Consider the following 17,321-nt stretch of genomic DNA (forward strand, 5'->3'; position numbering starts at 1 on the left):
TGACCTCTTAAAAACTGTTACTTGAGAGTTCAATAGCCCTAAACCAGGTACTGTAAAATTATGGACATACTAGGACATAAATACTGTGGAGTAGAAGTGGATGAATATTATCCTTTTTTAAAAAAAAATGAGATTCCTAGAAACTGTAAACAAAGAACAAAGGGAAAAGATATTCACTAATATTATGTCTTAGTACCCAAGAACATAATGCAGCAGACCATAGCAATTTTTGTGACTGAATTTTCCATCATTCAACCTTCAGAATAAGAGGAAAGATATGAAGGGTAGGGAGACTATATCATAGAAAAACTTGGTCCTAAACCTGTTAGCTAATCAATGGGATCTAGTTTTTAAAAAGATGGCTTTAAATCTTGTCAAGGTAAATACTGAATCAACACTTCAAAGGCCTTGATTGTGAGTATTTTTGCAGTCTTTTACTTTGATTTATTTTTTAGTCCACATACCTGGCTGTGTCTATTCCAAGGGCTGTCATAGTCTGGCGGCCACCTCTCTGGGTTATTTTATTTGCTGCAACAAGTACCTCTTCCGTTGAGGAGTACTTATTGAGGTTGAACTCATGGGTTACATTTTCTCCATACTGTACAATTCCAACCTGAAATACCAAGCCCACTGTGAGTTAACCATCTAGCAATGTTCCATTATCAATTTTCTTTATTTATTTAAAGATGTGGATCGAATATACATTTTTGTCTTTCAGTTTAAAAATACATCAGTTTCATGAGTTTAAAAATCATGAAAATGATTTTATCATTTATCATAAAATCAGTTTAAAATTTATCAATTCATGAGTTTAAAAATTCATCAGTACACAAATCCTTCTCTTCTGACAGCAATAACCATTGCCACATGTGGATAGTCACAGCCCAGAGAACAAGAATGATAGTACTGTTATTAAACTTCTCAAACAATTGGTTTATTTCTTCAATAGTTTCTACTGAATGGGTCTGGCAGGCCTTGGGGGTGGGTGTAGAAGGTGCTGTATGCTGACCTGCTCTCTGCCTTCATGGAGCTTCTAAACTAGACAGACAGAGATAGAGTTTCAACCCATGATCATTCCAATGCATGTTCAACTGTGGAGAGGGTGGTATTGGAAAAGCTGCTTAGCAAGGAGAACCTAAGGTCCTATTTCAGATGAGGCTCAGGGAAAGCCTCTTAGAAGTGATATTCAAGTTAAGACTGAAAGGTGCAAGGAGGGTGGAAACCTATCCTGGATGGAGGCTGAGTGGGAGGATGGGGGCCACACAAGGGGAATCTGTATGTCCAGAAGAGGAGATGAGCAAAAAGCAGGGATGTCCTGAGAATCAAAAGGAAGTCAGTAAGCCTGGACCAGGCTGTGAGGGGAAGTGAAACAAGATGAGTCTGGATGAGTAATAAGAGGGCTCATATGTGCTTCAGGCTTTATCTAGCTCAGATGTAGTTTCATTTCTCTCATGCCATCCCTTCTCACCACCATCCCGTTTCATGTTCTCTGTGTTCCCTTTCTTTGTCTTGCCTCCCTCCTTTCACTCTGTCTTTTGCATAGACTGGATAATGTGGGCAGCTAACTGCAGAGCCACCATAGAGTAAAATGATACAGAGGATAAAGTGTCCTCAGATTTGATTTCTCTTGCTCCTTATTCCTCTCCTCTCCCCTAGAGATGCCCATTTTTCTTATTCTTTTTTAATACCTTTCTTTAAATGTTGATGTGAACCAATAGACTAATCTACATCAAGAATTGTGACTGAAGATAACTTTTTGTTTAATTTTCTCTCCCCAAAATTCAAGATTCAGAGGATTCTACACCTAAAGGAATGTCTTAATGAAGAAATTCTGGCCACTACATTTCTTGGGTTGGGGAAGCTATTTGAGACAGGCTGTTTTCTTTCCCGGGCAATTGTGTAGTTTGTCCACTGATAAAGTTGCCTCTTGCTTGCTTCAAACCCATCCTATTTCCAAGTCTGATCTTATTTCCAAGTGTCAAGGGGATCGACATCTACTTTCCAGCTTCCTTTGCAGATGTCACTGTTGTCAGAAATCTTCAGGCTTAATTACATGTTTGATTAAAAGATACATTTCCACTACTGTGTCTTCTTGTAAGCCAGATGTATACTCTGGCATTTTCAGAAACCAATAAGAGAACCTTCCAATTTAAAATAACTTTTATTATCTTTGAGCTACCTTCTAGAGTACATTAGACATCTTGGAGCAATTAAGGCCACCATACTTAAATAAGAGTAGTATCCTATATTTTTAATGCTTTTAAAAATCTTTTTCCTAATTTATTCAGATTATAGTAACAGAAATTAGTACCATATTTTATAAATGAGGAATTTAGGTTTAGAATACTCTTCATGGTGAAGGAGCAGAGAAGGGTCTAGTCTAAGATGAGAATTCTTTTTCCCAGGGCTTTTTCTATCACTCAACCTCCTCTCTACCAAAACACACCTCCCTAAAGCCCTCACATTCTCTGTCACCTCAACCTGCTAGTTTCCACTAAACGCTGCTACCTCCATCTGTAGTACCTCCAGGTGTACTAAATACGAAGTACTAAATACTGCAGCACCTCCATCTCAATTTCAAGTGTTCTTCTGTCTGGCCATTAACTTAAACTCATTTACATAGTATATCTAATTCATCAATTCCTTCACCACATCAAGACTTCTAATTAATTCAGAGATCCTACTTTTTTTTTTTTTAAACTTAGCCTAGATTCCATGGTCCATCACCATAATCATTTACTTGCAGACTTTAACTCCTTTAACCTTTTTCCCCTCCATTAATTTACTTGGCTAACTTCCAACTCCGGTTAAGTCCAAATATCTCCTTTTCTTTGCATGCTTCTGTGACACTAAATGTTTCAACACAGAAATCACACAACTTGTAGACTGGTCTCACTTTAAAGTTATGGCCATGAATCTCTAATGTGGTTGCACATAACACTGCCCAACAGTCCGACTCCTTTGTACTAATGAATGCACTTTGCTCCATTTATTGAGTTCCATCAAATTCTAGTCCTAAGATTTAAAAAGAGAGTATCACACTGATACATGGGGAGGAGGTCACATGAAAAGAGGCAAACAGGTTGTTTTATGCCATAATATTTGACATTTGGAACACATTTTACATATCCTATAAAACCTTCTATGAATGATTGGATTACTGGACACCAGGAATAGCAGAAAAATTTTAGCTCCTTGGTAAATCAGAAATCAGTGCTTTATATCTTCTCTCTCTCTTTCTCTACCTACTTAACATATATCTCAATATTGTAAGTTTATTCTTTAGAGACTTTTTAACTGCCAGTTGCCTCACCCTTTCTTTCACTTTGTTTCTAACAACTCTACCTGACAGTCTCTTCAAATGACTGACTGCCCTTGGACTGCTAGAGTTGCTTTGCCCCAGAGGCTCAAAGAATCAGAAGTGCCTGGAAATTTTCTCCCTCCTCTCCATAGGCAATGTCCGAACCCAGGCAGCGAAAGACCGGTCCCTTGACTCAACTTGGAGCTTCCCTTCCAGATCAGCTTGAGGTCTTGATTTCACCTGAAATCACACCCTTGGTGGTCCTCAGTTGCTACTGTTTTGCTCTGCCGAATATCTTACCATTTTTTTTAAAAAGCACCCCCTTAGTAAATCACTGTCACTTGGCTCATTTTCTTAGAGTTTGTGTCTGGAAACCAGACCTGAGGGAGGGAGAGAGGAGATATAAAACACCGATTTCTGACTTAACAAAAGACTAAAATTTTTCTGTTATTCTTGGTGTCCAGATAATCCAGTAGTTCATAGAAGGTTTTATAAGATATGTAAAGTATGTTGCAAATGTCCAATATTATGCCACAAACAGCCTTGTTTAATTTCCATATATTCTACCTCTTTTCATGTGATCCATTATCTCTGTTTCTGAATTTCTTCATTGGCCCAGGCCAGACCTCACTGCTTTGAGCTTGGATTGTGGCAACCTTTGGTCTCTCCACTCTCGCTCTCCCTCCAATTCCATTCCCCTCAGCTCCTTCTACATATTCATGGAAGACTAAATGCCTTGAAATTCTGCTATTATCACATAACTTCCTTGTTCAAAAATCTCTAATAATTCTCCATGGCCTACTACACCAATATACTTGAAAGATACACTTTGAAATACACTTTGAAGGAGGGTTTTTATTCTGCATACAATAGAAAACAGATAAAACTTCAAGGTGCTCCTTGAAATACTAGACCTGTAAGGTAAAATTCAGTTTTCTTTCCCTGACCTGCAGTCACTCAACAGCTTGACTGCACGTTCTTTGTTCTCCCTCAACTTTAGGATTCCCCAGTCCCAGGGGCTGTCCCTATCCTTTCTCATCCCTCTAACAAAACTAAATTTTTGCTACCCATTCTGGAAGATCCAATTCAAGCTTCACCTTCTCTGCAAAACTTTCCCCACCTAATCACCAATCTAGTTCATACTGATGTTGCTCTTCTCCAAGCCCTGAGGCAAACTTATCTGTTTTGCTCCTGTGAATACAGCATTCTTCTCAACTGCTTTGTATGCGTGCTTTATCTCCCCAACTACGTTGTATGTTCTAGAGAGGCAAAGAGGGGCAAAGAGCATGAACTATGTCATAGCTTTTGGTATCTCTTATCCCACACCACTGCTTTGCTTTGCTTACAGTTGACCCGCATAAGTTCTTACTAGATGACTGTAACATTTCACATAAGCAAGTAAAAAATTGAGATAGCAGGGAAATAATGATAAGCAGAAAAAGGGAGACAAAAATAAGTGTGGGAAATGAGAAGACTGGACAGCGGAAACTCAAATCTCGGAAATGACATAGTGTGGGACCCTGGCTGATACTGGGCTGCATATTTCCTTAGAAAACAGGCCGAATAAGGCCTGCTCTGTCTTCCCCATAAAAAGGGTACCATTTATTGATTTTCATCACAGGAAAATGGTAAAATCACACACAAAAGTATAAGTAATGCTTTACTGAGTATTGATGAGATTCAGTGAATAAAAACGGTTTCAGTTCCAGCTTGGTGTGTAATTTAAGGCAGGTAAAAACAGATTCATACTAGCACACTGTGTATATGCACATATGCAACAGAATCAAATAAAGGTGATGATTGAATAGCAAGATAAAAAGTGAGCCAAGTGAGGAATACACATTGTAAGGAGACTGGAGGAGAGAAGTACAAGCATAGTTACTGTCTCACCTTGAAAGGCCTCATGGAGGGAAGACAACGTAGCCTCCTGAGTGACATACCCAGGTAAGTAAGTGACATACCCAGGGACAGGAGTAAGAACACACAGTAGGTTATGAATGTAGAATGGGAGAAAGCAAAGCTGTCTGGAGCTTGGAAAATGTGTCAAAAATGATGAGGAATTGAAATCATTCTAGGAATTGAGAAAAATAAAAATGGACAATAATCATCATATTCAACTTGAAGCAGCTGGTTGCTTCAGTTGTTGGAATGATACAAAAACCAGAGGGTAGAAGCTAAGTAGAACGCTGTTGAGTATTGGAGATAGAAAGATTCTAGGCATGTTTGCTGAATGGAAATAAGTAAGCAGGGATGGCAGCTAAAAGAAGCAAGAGGTTCGATGTAGAGAAAGTGGAAAAACAGTAGCTTATGACATCAGTAAAGGTACGAGAAGATAGTAAAAACACTGATTAGGAGTGGGTGAATCACAAGTAGCACAGTTCCTTTTCAGAGACACCTGGAAGGGAAGCCTTTACTTCCTAGGGAGATACAGTTTGATCTTCCTGATTAAGTAAACAAAAGATACAAGTATATAATTATAGTCTAAGACCAAAGAGAACTAAGATTCAGGCTAGAGCATAACTCAGACACACAACTGACTGAGGATTCTGTTACAGGAACCAGAGGTTTCTAACACTGATTCAAATCTTCCATTTAAACATGAGATTTATAATCCTTCTTCTGCTAAGCCACAGACTAATATTCCCTTACTCTTTTCCTAGGGAGTATTAGCAACTTTTTGTATGTTACTAGGTATGATTTTTAAGGAGTGCCATGGCCAAGAAATCTTGGAAAACAATGGGTAACACAAAGTTAATATGTATCTTTACAGCAAGACCCCCTTCTGCAACCTCTCTGTCTCTCCTCCTTTATTTCTTTTGTCTGCCTTTCTTTCTCCCTCTGCTATTTATATTGACTTTAAAAGAAAAAAGCCACAAATTTCAAATGCAAAAGACCAAGGCTTTCCTCTTACTCCTGTCCCCAGTTGCTCTACTCTGACTCATAAGCAAATTCTTTTGAAAGCGCTCTCAGGGGGGGCCTGTGCGTCCCAGACTCTTGGTTTCAAGCGGGGTCCTGATCTCGAGGTTGTGAGATTGAGTCCTGCATTGGGCTCCATGCTTAGTGGAAGTCTGTTTGTGATTTTCTCTCTCCCTCTGGCCTCCCCTCCTCTCTAAAATAATAAATAAATATTTAGAAAAAATGAAAGTGCTCTTAGAATCTTTAATATGAAAACATGAATCGTGAATCATGAATTGGAAGACTTGATACAATTTATTGTTATTTAACAGAATATTCTTTGTGAGGAACATATTCAACACCTTAAGCAACACAGTTTGGAAAACATTTCTTTACAATACTGTTAACCTACTTGCAAAGATCAATTAATTGTTCTGCCTCACTTACCTTTGTTATAGTCATGATACAATATCATGTACTGTAGTTACCCAAATATAAGATTTTATCTCATTTCTAAGTTGGAAGTGTTTTGGGTTCAGGGACAGAGTTTTTATCCATTCTTTCATTCATTCATTTTTCAAACTGCCCATGGCATCTAGCATAATATTCAATCAATAAGATTCTTCATATATATCTGCTGAATTACAATGAATTAATTATCTAAGAGGCTTTGTTTCTTTTGGGGGGGTCGAGAAGAAAGAGGAGGAAAGTGAATGTGAGAAATATAAAAGAGATCACTGAAAGGAGGGCCTTCTCATTTTTCTCTCTTGAAGCTTCAAGTCACAGCAGAATGACAAAGAAGTTTAAGAAAGAGAAGTGTACAAAATAGCTATTAAGTGTATTAAGTCAAAGAGCTACGAAGGAATGGAATTATTTCTCATTTAGAGTTATATTATTACTTTGTATTGTTAAGTCACTGTTATAACAGCAGTGCCCAAATTTTTATTTCTAGCACAAACTAAGTTTCTGGGCTTTCATTCAACAATTAACATTACCAACTCAATGGCTTCTTTAGGGAAATAATGATAGGGTAAAATAATGAAGTTTTCTCTGTAAGATGCACAATTGTTTAACATGAAAAGAGCTCAGCCTTTGTGTCTGACCAATTTTCTCTTTCCTTTTACCAAACTATGGTACAAAAGCGCTGCCCTGTAATATGCTTCTAATGTAATTAAGTCAGAGTATGATGTGGTAATAATACAGACGGCAGTCCAAGTGAACCATCAGCACAGGCCATTCTGAGGCTACATTAGCTGAAACCATGCTTAACCTCTTGTCACTCTGGAGAGGGACATAAATGGGACTGGTTTCCAAGGAGATGAAATGAGTCCTCAGAAACATAAAATTGATAGATGATAGATATATGTCCTAGGAAAAGGGTGTCTTTAGCTGTCCTCTTGGATGCTGCCACAATGAAACGCATCCAAATTCAAAAATGCAAAGAGAGAGTAAAAGTAAGGTTCTGAGGAGACAGAAGACTGTGGCAGAAATCAGCATGAGAGGTGAATAGGGCTAGGGATGGAACATCTGCAAAGAAAAACCTGAGATCTAATGTAAAGGGGTGTTGGTGGGGACAGTCCCCACAAACAAGTACTTGTAGCTCAATGGCTTCATGAAATAGAAGGAAAGAAGGAGGTCATTACAACAATGATTTTAACACAAAGAGAAAAATCCCAGCAATGAAATTTTCCCAACCCAAATGATTTACCTCCTATGTGCTGGGCAACACCTAACACTCTAAATTGTATGTTATAAATAAAAGAATTAAGGCACCATGCTGTCAAAGTGGAATTCATAGTCTGCCAGGAGAGACAGACACATGAAGCAAAGAGTAGTGCTACCAACTGATGAGAACAATAAATGAAGGGTGAGCACAGGGTACAGGAACATGGGAGGAGAAAGAATTGTTCATGCGAAGCAGGGATAGAAAGTGACAGAGCAAGTGACATAGGAAATGAGTCTATGAAGTTTACCAGGTACCTAGGGCCTGGGGTAGAGAAAGTCTCTCTGGACAGAGGGACTCATGTGGACACGGATGACGTGTTCAGGGAGGGCCAGAAGAGGGGTGGCTGCAGAACAAGAAGGGAGGCAACAAGGCACCAGGGAGGCAGGGGGCAGTGGCAATGATTGGTGCCAGGTAACAGATGCTGTATAATCCAGGGGAGAGCGTGGATATTATTCAGCAGGTAGAGATACATTTTTTTATCCAGGGAAATGCTATGATCTGAACTTTACCTTGGAAAGACAACGCAGGTGACTTATGCATGGAAGTAGGGGAAAATGGAGACTGGGTGGTTAGTGATCAAGAAGATTCTCCTCATTCATAGCACCACTGTCAGAAACTATAGCCTGATTGACAAGGATACGGTTGCAAGGTGCAGTCAGGCTTCTTTTCAGACTTCAAAACAATGAATCAGACCTCATATTTAAGGCTTCTAGGGAAATGGCCATAAAATGTGCAGTAAAAAGAAAGATAAATAATATTCCTAAAATTTAATTAATTTCTCTCTTTCATTTTGCCTGGTTTAATGTTATGCTACACTCTTGATAGCAACAATCTAGACATTGTTCCATTAGTATATTTCACTTTTATATCAAGCCTCACAATTTACTGGTTTTATTTAGGGTAATGCACTCGTATTTGGCATATTTATATCATTCTCATTTATTATTAAAAGCAATGTTATGTTTAGGTATTGAGGATCAATAAGGCCTCCATAATGTTTACACCATCATATCTTTTATGGCAAGCTCAGAGTGTTTCAGGTTTGTTTTTATAGGTGGTTTTTTTTTAAAGGCAATTTTATAGCCTTTACTCTGTCTTGGGTAAAAAACTGGTTTACAAAATTTCCTTCAGTATGTTTCAAAAGTCTTAATGGGGCCACACAGAAACATGGAAGAAATTTTGAGTAACTATTTGGAGTTGATCTTTTTGTCATCATGTTGCAATTTCCTAAATGTATACTAATTGTCATGTGGACATTTTATTTTTTTAAGTTTTTTTAAATTTTAATTCCACTTAGTTAATATACAGTGTTATATTAGTTTTGGGTGTACAATATGGTGTGATTCAACATTTCCACACATTATTCTGTGCTGATCACAACAAGTGCACTCCTTAATGTCAGCTTTTTTATTTGTTTTCCATCCTTCTCCCTTCCTTCCTTTGTTTGTTTTTTTTTCATTGTGTTGACAACTACTTTCACATCTTTGCAACTACCTTTCAATACATGCAGTTACTAAGTGACAAATCTATGATTGCAGAGAATAGGTTATTATATTTCATCTTTACATGTTGTACTGAGTGCATGACTATAATCAATATAATAAACAAGGACTCATGAGGTATAGTCAGAATGTAAAATTTAAAATATCTGTTTTTTAAAAAAAAAACTATATAATTTGACCCTTAAGCAACACAGGTTTGAACAGTGTGGGTCCACGGATACGTGACTTTTTTTTTTGTAAATACAGTATAGTACTGTAAATGTGTTTTCTCTTCCTTATGATTTTTTAATAACATTTTCTTTTTTCTACCTTATTTTATTGTAAGAATATAGTATATAATATGTATAACATATACAATATGGGTTCATTCATTACTTCTGTTATTGGTTAGGGCTTCCAATATTATGAACTAATAATATAGATTCCAATAATATGGACTATTAATAAGTTCTCAGGCAATCAAAAGCTATATGCAGATTTTTAACAATGCAGAGAGTCAGTGCCCCTAATCTTCACATTGTTCTAGGTCAACTGTATTTTAATTTAGTTGTACCATATGAAATTGCTATATTTCTAGGTTAAAAAAAAAGATCAAATAACAATAATTTCATATAGCTCAACCTAAATTAAAACAAACTCAATAAGATAAAATATCAAAGTTGATTTGTAGTTAATTTTTCTCTGCTCCCTTTACTTACTTACTTACTTAGAGTGGGTGAGAAGCATGTAGTTGGCAAAGGGGCACAACAGGCTGTTTCTTTGTTTCTTTGTTTCTTTACTCACCTTCCCTTAGATCATTAGCTGTAGTTTCTGACCTCTCCAGGAACAAGGGTGGGGGAGATGAATAAAGGATACAGGAATTCTTACTTGACTGGTGCTATCAAGACATTTGCAAATGACAGGACAGACAAAAGGTTGATATCCAGGATCTATAAAGAACTCCTCAAACTCAACACACACAAAACAGACAATCATATCAAAAAATGGGCAGAAGATATGGACAGACACTTCTCCAATGAAGACATACAAATGGCTATCAGACACATGAAAAAATCTTCATCATCCCTAGCCATCAGGGAGATTCAAATTAAAACCACATTGAGATATCACCTTACACCAGTTAGAATGGCCAAAATCAGCAAGACAGGAAAAAACATGTGTTGGAGAGGATGTGGAGAAAGGGGAACCCTCTTCCACTGTTGGTGGGAATGCAAGTTGGTACAGCCTCTTTGAAGAACAGTGTGGAGATTCCTCAAGAAATTAAAAATAGAGCTTCCCTATGACCCTGCCATTGCACTCCTGGGTATTTACCCCAAAGATACAGATGTCATGAAAAGAAGGGACATCTGTACCCCAATGTTTATAGCAGCAATGGCCACCGTCGCCAAACTGTGGAAAGAACATAGATGCCCTTCAACGGATGAATGGATAAGGAAGATGTGGTCCATATACACTATGGAGTATTATGCCTCCATCAGAAAGGATGAATCCCCAACTTTTGTAGCAACATGGACGGGACTGGAAGAGATTACCCTGAGTGAAATAAGTCAAGCAGAGAGAGTCAATTATCATATGGTTTCACGTATTTGTGGAGCATAACAAAAAGCATGGAGGACATGGGGAGTTAGAGAGAAGGGGGTGGGGGTAAATTGGAAGGGGAGGTGAATCATGAGAGACTATGGACTCTGAAAAACAATCTGAGGGGTTTGAAGTGGTGGGGGGGTGGGAGGTCGGGGTACCAGGTGGTGGGTATTATAGAGGGCACGGATTGCATGGAGCACTGGTGTGGTGAAAAAATAATGATACTATTATGCTGAAAATAAATAAATGAAAAAAAAAAAGACATGGATCAGATGCTATAAGGTGTTAGCAGCCTTCATGCGGGTTCTCTGCAGATTTCCCTTTACTTACATCCTTGTCTGAGTGAATATATTTCACTACTGCAGTCCCTAGACATCAGGGATGTCCTCTGCTTTTGTTTGCAGAAGGCTCTGCTCACCTCCGGAAGAGTCTATGAACAGGACCTAGCCTGATTCCACAATGATTTATAAACACACACTTCTTTGTACTCACGAATCCTGCACCTGCAGGCCAATTCGACCGCAGCTACCTCTCATCTGATTGCCTGTCAGGAGCTGGTCGGCTGCTGTCTCACCCCTTAGGTATTTCAGGCAGGGGTCAGGCACTAGTCAACTGTGTGTCCCAACTTTAGTGGACACACTGGGCTCACTGCTTGATCCCACTGAAGCCTTTCTCACCAGGCTCTTTTTAGAGAGAAATCTTCCCAAATCCCCTCAACTCTCTTTTAATTCCTTTATACCCTTGAGTTGGGTGAGGAGTCTAAGAATTCACCATGCAGCTCTTAGTTTTCTATCTATCTGTAGCCTCTCTCACAATTTATTTTTATATCTTCCCCTTTCAGGAATGAAGGCAGGGAGGATAAGTAATTTGTCTCTGCCGTTTCCAACCTGGGCAGGTTCATCCCTCCTTAGGCAACCTGGTGGTCCCCCTGCTCCTGGGAGGTCGCCTTATTGATGATGAACTTAGTGCGCACACCCGATTGGCATAGCACGCTACAGTCCAGAACTCCTGGGCCCAAGCAATCCTCCTGCCTCAGCCTGTCAAGTAGCTGGGACGACAGGTGCACGCCACCACGCCCTGCAGTGGAGGCTAAGTACTTGGGAGGAAAAATTCCAGAAGCAAATTCTGCAGATCTTAAAGCAGAACTGGGTTCTTTAATTGAAACAAATAAAAACAAAAACAAAAGACAAAACAACCCAAACTTAATTAAATTGTTATAATGAGTCAGGGGAAAAAATGGTTGTTTAAAATAAATTATGTTTTTGGAGAGAATTACTATAAGACCACATGAAAGATAACCACACTTTTTAGTACACATTTCTTTGAATAGGAAGTATTTTTCCAAAATTTCTACAAACAAGTTTCTTTTCTGAATCCACTGAAGGAAGGTCAAACTTTAAAGGGAGTTTAAATGTGTTATACTTAAAACCCTATTAAATACAGATTAGCAAATCGATGGCTTAGTAAATATGTTTTTTTCAATCTGTTTCATTTAGATAATTACTTACAAATCATAAATACAACTGAAGCCAAAACAGAAAAAGATTAGAAAATACTGAAGTATAAACATTAAAGCCTGAAGTATAAAGTAATATCCTTAAAATAATATTATAATGCCAGTTACAGAAAGAGTGTCTCATTAAATGTCCACCTATCAGAGAAAAATTTTTTAAAGCATTAATTATGATAAATACATTTATTCAACAGAGTGTCATTAAGGGCCCACTGTATCACAGCAATGCACTGGCTGGTCACTAAAAAGGATTAAAAGATGATATAAAGTCTGTATCTAGAGAGGCACCAGATGCACATACACATCAATATGTAACAATGCATTAGTCTCGTATTTTTCAAACTTTACCATGTTTAAGAATCACATAGCTTGCTTACTTAAAATGCAGGCTCCATAGCCCCACTCTGAGAGACTCTGATTCTAAAAATGTGGGGGATAGCCCGAGCACCTCAGGGATTTGGAAAAAGAAATTCTACAAGCCACTTTTGGAGAAACACTGCATCGTACAGAAGCCCTATGAGGGCAGTGGCGGTGTCTGTCTTATTTTCCACAATTATCCAAGCTCTAGCACAGAGCCTGGTACACTGTAAACCCTCAGGAGAAACATTCGAGTAAATGAATGAAGGAGCATGGCTAAACTCCACAATGAATTATACAAGCAAAATGTGACATAAAAATTCATCCATTTAAGAAACTCCTTTCGCCTTGGGAAGAAGGTTTCCTTGGTGACGTTGGCAGATATCACAAACGACTCAGTATACAGGATTGCAATCTGAAATACCCCCTCTGTGGAATGGGGTCCCAGAACTGAGTAAATGTGACCAGACTCTTCTGTCTTGGAGTACGTTCATTTTCCTCCCATTCGCTGGTAGCATCTGAACCCTTAAGGGCTGGCCCCTATGCCTCTGAATAGAGTGATTGTTCCCCCTTACAAAGACATAGGACTCTATAAAGCCCACCCCAGCAGGCTAGAATTCCACTAGTAGCTGGCAGAACAGCTCCTCTATTAGGACTTTCACTATAGAAATATAAAATTAATTACAGTCTTAGTGGAACAAAAACATCAAAATTGCAGCAGAATGGCTTGGCATGTAAGCAATTGATTGTTACTATTTCTTTACAAAACTGCATCATTGGCACAGATCCCCACTGAGGCAGTGATTATTTTTCTAAGAGAGTCTTATAGATTTCCTTCTTGAAGTTGTGGAGCAACTTCAAACATGTCACTGCTACACTAATGTCCACAAATAGCTACAGATAAATAATTTTTTATGGTGAAAGAGATAGATGGATTTAAAAGAAAAGAACATTTCCGGATGACTAAAAATTACTAGAAATTAAAAACTATTCCAAGACTACTCTTATATTTGGAAAGAAAGGACTGGATAAGGAAGCAAATGAGGTGGGCAAAACAGGTGGAAGGGAAGAAAGTTCATCATGGGGAAGGTAGTGAGAGAGGACAGAGCTGTGGTCCAACCATCTCATGGCAGGTGTGTCAGGCCAGGGAAGACCGTGCCATGGGGCTGGCTGTGGAAGGACAGGGACAGTCATGATGAAATGAAAAGAACTAGAGACCTAATATTTAGGACAACTCTGAAACTTCTCCAGAAGCAGAGGTCTCAGCGAGGACAGAGAGCTTGACTGCAGTTGGGAAGCTACGGTTTCTGATCTGTCATCAATAAGCAGGAAACCATAAACAAGTTACTCAGCCTTTCCCACCCCCTCCATAAATTGAGATGTGGGACTAAATTACCTCTATAATTCTGCCCAGCTTTAATTTTATGGCTCTATGAAATCTCGTTGACCAAGGATAGAAAGGATAAGGGAAGAGAGGAAAGAGGGGAGAGAGAGGTCCTCAGAAGGGGGGCGGGGAATGGACCAGATGGAGAAGCAAGTCACAATTCTGGAGTGGCCTTTTAAAGGACATGGGCTGCCTTATGCCCTGAAGCAAGAGGAGATACAATATCCTCTCCAAACCTCTGGTAATTCACTTGGGAAGATTAATTGCAAATGAGAAACTTGCATCCAGGAAAATTACATTTTGTGATGCATAAAGGTACATTTTTAAAAAATAATTTTATACTGATTTCAAGGTGTTCTTTATTGTAGTAGGTTATACAAAGTCTTGCCCCTCACCTAGCTCTTACTTAACCAGCCTTGAATTTCACTTTGAGGTCTGCATCAAATTTGCAATCTTCAACTACTTCCTTTTGGGAAAATTCATTTTATATATATGTGTATATATATTTATATTTATAAGTATACACATACAGAAACATATACAAGCATAGCATATATATATATACACACATACACACATATCTGTGTATCTGTCCTGCACTATGTGTGGATGTGGCAAACATTAAAGCAATCAGACCACTTTTTCAGAGCCTCAGAATTTCTCGAAAAGTAGAGCTCTAAGAGACGAAAGGAAAGACATTGGTCTGCATGTGCAGAGCTAAAGTGTCCTGTGCTCTCCTGCAGTCTCCAAACCATGCAACCACCATTTTGACTCTGACGCCTGTGCTAATTTCTGCTCTCAAGGCACTGACTTCACTCTGACATTTAATTTGCCTGTTATCCACTGTCATCTCCATATTTTAAGGCCATAAATGTTTAATTAACATTAGATTAGTTAAACCCAAACTCAGTGTCTAAAGTGGGAGAGTCACACAGGAACTTTCATTTCATTTAATGGCAGTAAAGGGAATGTGTTTAGAAATAGATACTCATGAGGAGAAAAAAAAAAAAAAAGGCAAACCAACTATTCAACTTAACTGTGCCTAAAACATGAACCATGTGCTTTTTGCTTAAGAAAAGACATTATTAAATATGAGAAAAAATGGACCTGAAGTGATATCTTGTGGTCACTTATGAATTTACTTATATAATATGAGAAAGGAGATTGTAATATAATGTGTTCTTTGGGATGTTAAATTAGTTTCCACAAATTCGGAAACCTTTTTTTGATACTACCAAAGGTGGTTACATTATATAATTATGATTTTACAGAGATTTATAGGGAATATTTTACAAGAGTATTAGAAATAGCAGCTTTCATAATATTTTCTGTTTAGAAAATAGCAGGGTCTTCCAGTTCAGAGATATAGAATATAAAATTCATCCTGAATATTAGCTTTATTGATGAATTTATTTTCAGAGTATTTTGTATTATTAAAAATCTGTGCATTTTTATCTTTAGAACAATAGAAGTCAAAATGCATAGTCACATACCTGTGTCTGTTTAGGACCAATATCCATTCTTTCAAGAAGGTCATTTAAAAAAGCTGTAACACTCTCCCAGGGGTAAATACTGTTGGAGCCATCCAGCACTATGACTATGTCCAGTTGGGTGCTGCATTCTGTAACAAAAGGAGTCAACTGTGTAAATTTGGAGTTTGTCTTTTTAGATAGTATGAAGGTGTATGGAGTGTTTTCACAGCTGAAATAAGCTCATTTTTTTTCCCCCAATTTATTTATTTTCAGAAAAACAGTATTCATTATTTTTTCACCACACCCAGTGCTCCATGCAAGCTGTGCCCTCTATAATACCCACCACCTGGTACCCCAATCTCCCACCCCCCCGCCACTTCAAACCCCTCAGATTGTTTTTCAGAGTCCATAGTCTGAAATAAGCTCATTTTAAAAAATAAGCCGATAGTCTACATAGTGGACACATTGCTTTTATAATCAGAAAAATTAGTTTTAGGAAAATAAACCTGGGGAATACTACTGCATTCAATAGCAATTGGTTTGCGATTCTTACCAAGTAAAACTCATCTCTACTTAATTTTAATCAACACTGCATGAGTTATCTTTGGAAATTTTCTCAAAATGAATTTTATACAACTGCTCTTATTCTGAGTGTATTTCAAATGAGATTACTTTCTTCAAAGAGACTCGCTCTTTAAATAAAAACAATGTGACAGCTTTAGCTATGATGTTTAAACAAGACTCTGTTAAAGGTTATTTACACTAATAATCGGCTCCAAAAATAGCAGTGGGGTTTGGTTATATATTGGCAAAGCAAACATTTACCTAAATTGGTAATGCTGGTAGCTGAGAAAATACTTCAGACTGTTTGGTATGCTCCTCTGTATACACATGTCTCATTCATTGCTTAGACTTTTCAAACATGTAAGAACATTGCATAAAATGCGTACCTCGTACGGGAGCGATGGAGTTCATGACTTGAAATGTGGGGCTGACGTCGGAACAGATTCCAGTTGTGTAATGCAAATGTCCACATCTATAGGCATATAAAGGGCCACATGCCTTTTAAAAATTAAAAACCATAAGATTAAAAATTATATAACAGATTTTTATAAAGACTTAACAATGACAGCATTCCTGGTTCATTAACAAACTCTTTGCTTTCTTACCAGAAACCCTCCGTTTGGGTTGGTGACTAAAGTTGATCCAAATGTCATGTTCTCCTTGACTTCCGTGACATTGGGAATTGATGTATTAACTAAAAATAGAATAACATTTTATGAGGGTGGAAAATAAAGTATAATTAAGTGTCTTTTCATTAAGACATCCTATTTGTTTTGCTCATATCATAGCACATTCTTGTTCTGATTCAACTAAATAGTCTTCAAAGTATTATTAAGGAATATAATGAAAAAGCTAAGGCTAAAAACCTGGCTTATATCCCAGAAACTTTGTCTGGATAACTGTCTCAAATAGTTTTGTTGAACTGTAAAAGAATGCAGAACGATTGGGCAATGAGATAATGTGGGATAGCCTTTCACACATTTTTGCTAATTAAAACAAATAAAATACTTAATCTCATAATATTAT

General features: G+C 37.9%; 1 protein-coding gene across 1 annotated transcript in view; it reads right to left on the reverse strand.

Annotated features, from left to right (window-relative positions):
• The window catches only part of ITGA1 (integrin subunit alpha 1), a 166,337-nt gene that overhangs the window by 77,652 nt on the left and 71,364 nt on the right, over nt 1-17,321 (reverse strand). The window contains exons 4-7 of the mRNA XM_044232119.1: nt 16,901-16,989; nt 16,682-16,793; nt 15,753-15,880; nt 465-613 (exon numbers count right to left, since the gene is read on the reverse strand). Of these exons, the coding sequence (XP_044088054.1) occupies nt 465-613; nt 15,753-15,880; nt 16,682-16,793; nt 16,901-16,989 (478 nt within the window). The remainder of the gene's footprint in view (nt 1-464; nt 614-15,752; nt 15,881-16,681; nt 16,794-16,900; nt 16,990-17,321) is intronic.

Source organism: Neovison vison, chromosome 1 (assembly GCF_020171115.1).
Source record: "Neovison vison isolate M4711 chromosome 1, ASM_NN_V1, whole genome shotgun sequence".
Taxonomy (NCBI): domain Eukaryota; kingdom Metazoa; phylum Chordata; class Mammalia; order Carnivora; family Mustelidae; genus Neogale; species Neogale vison.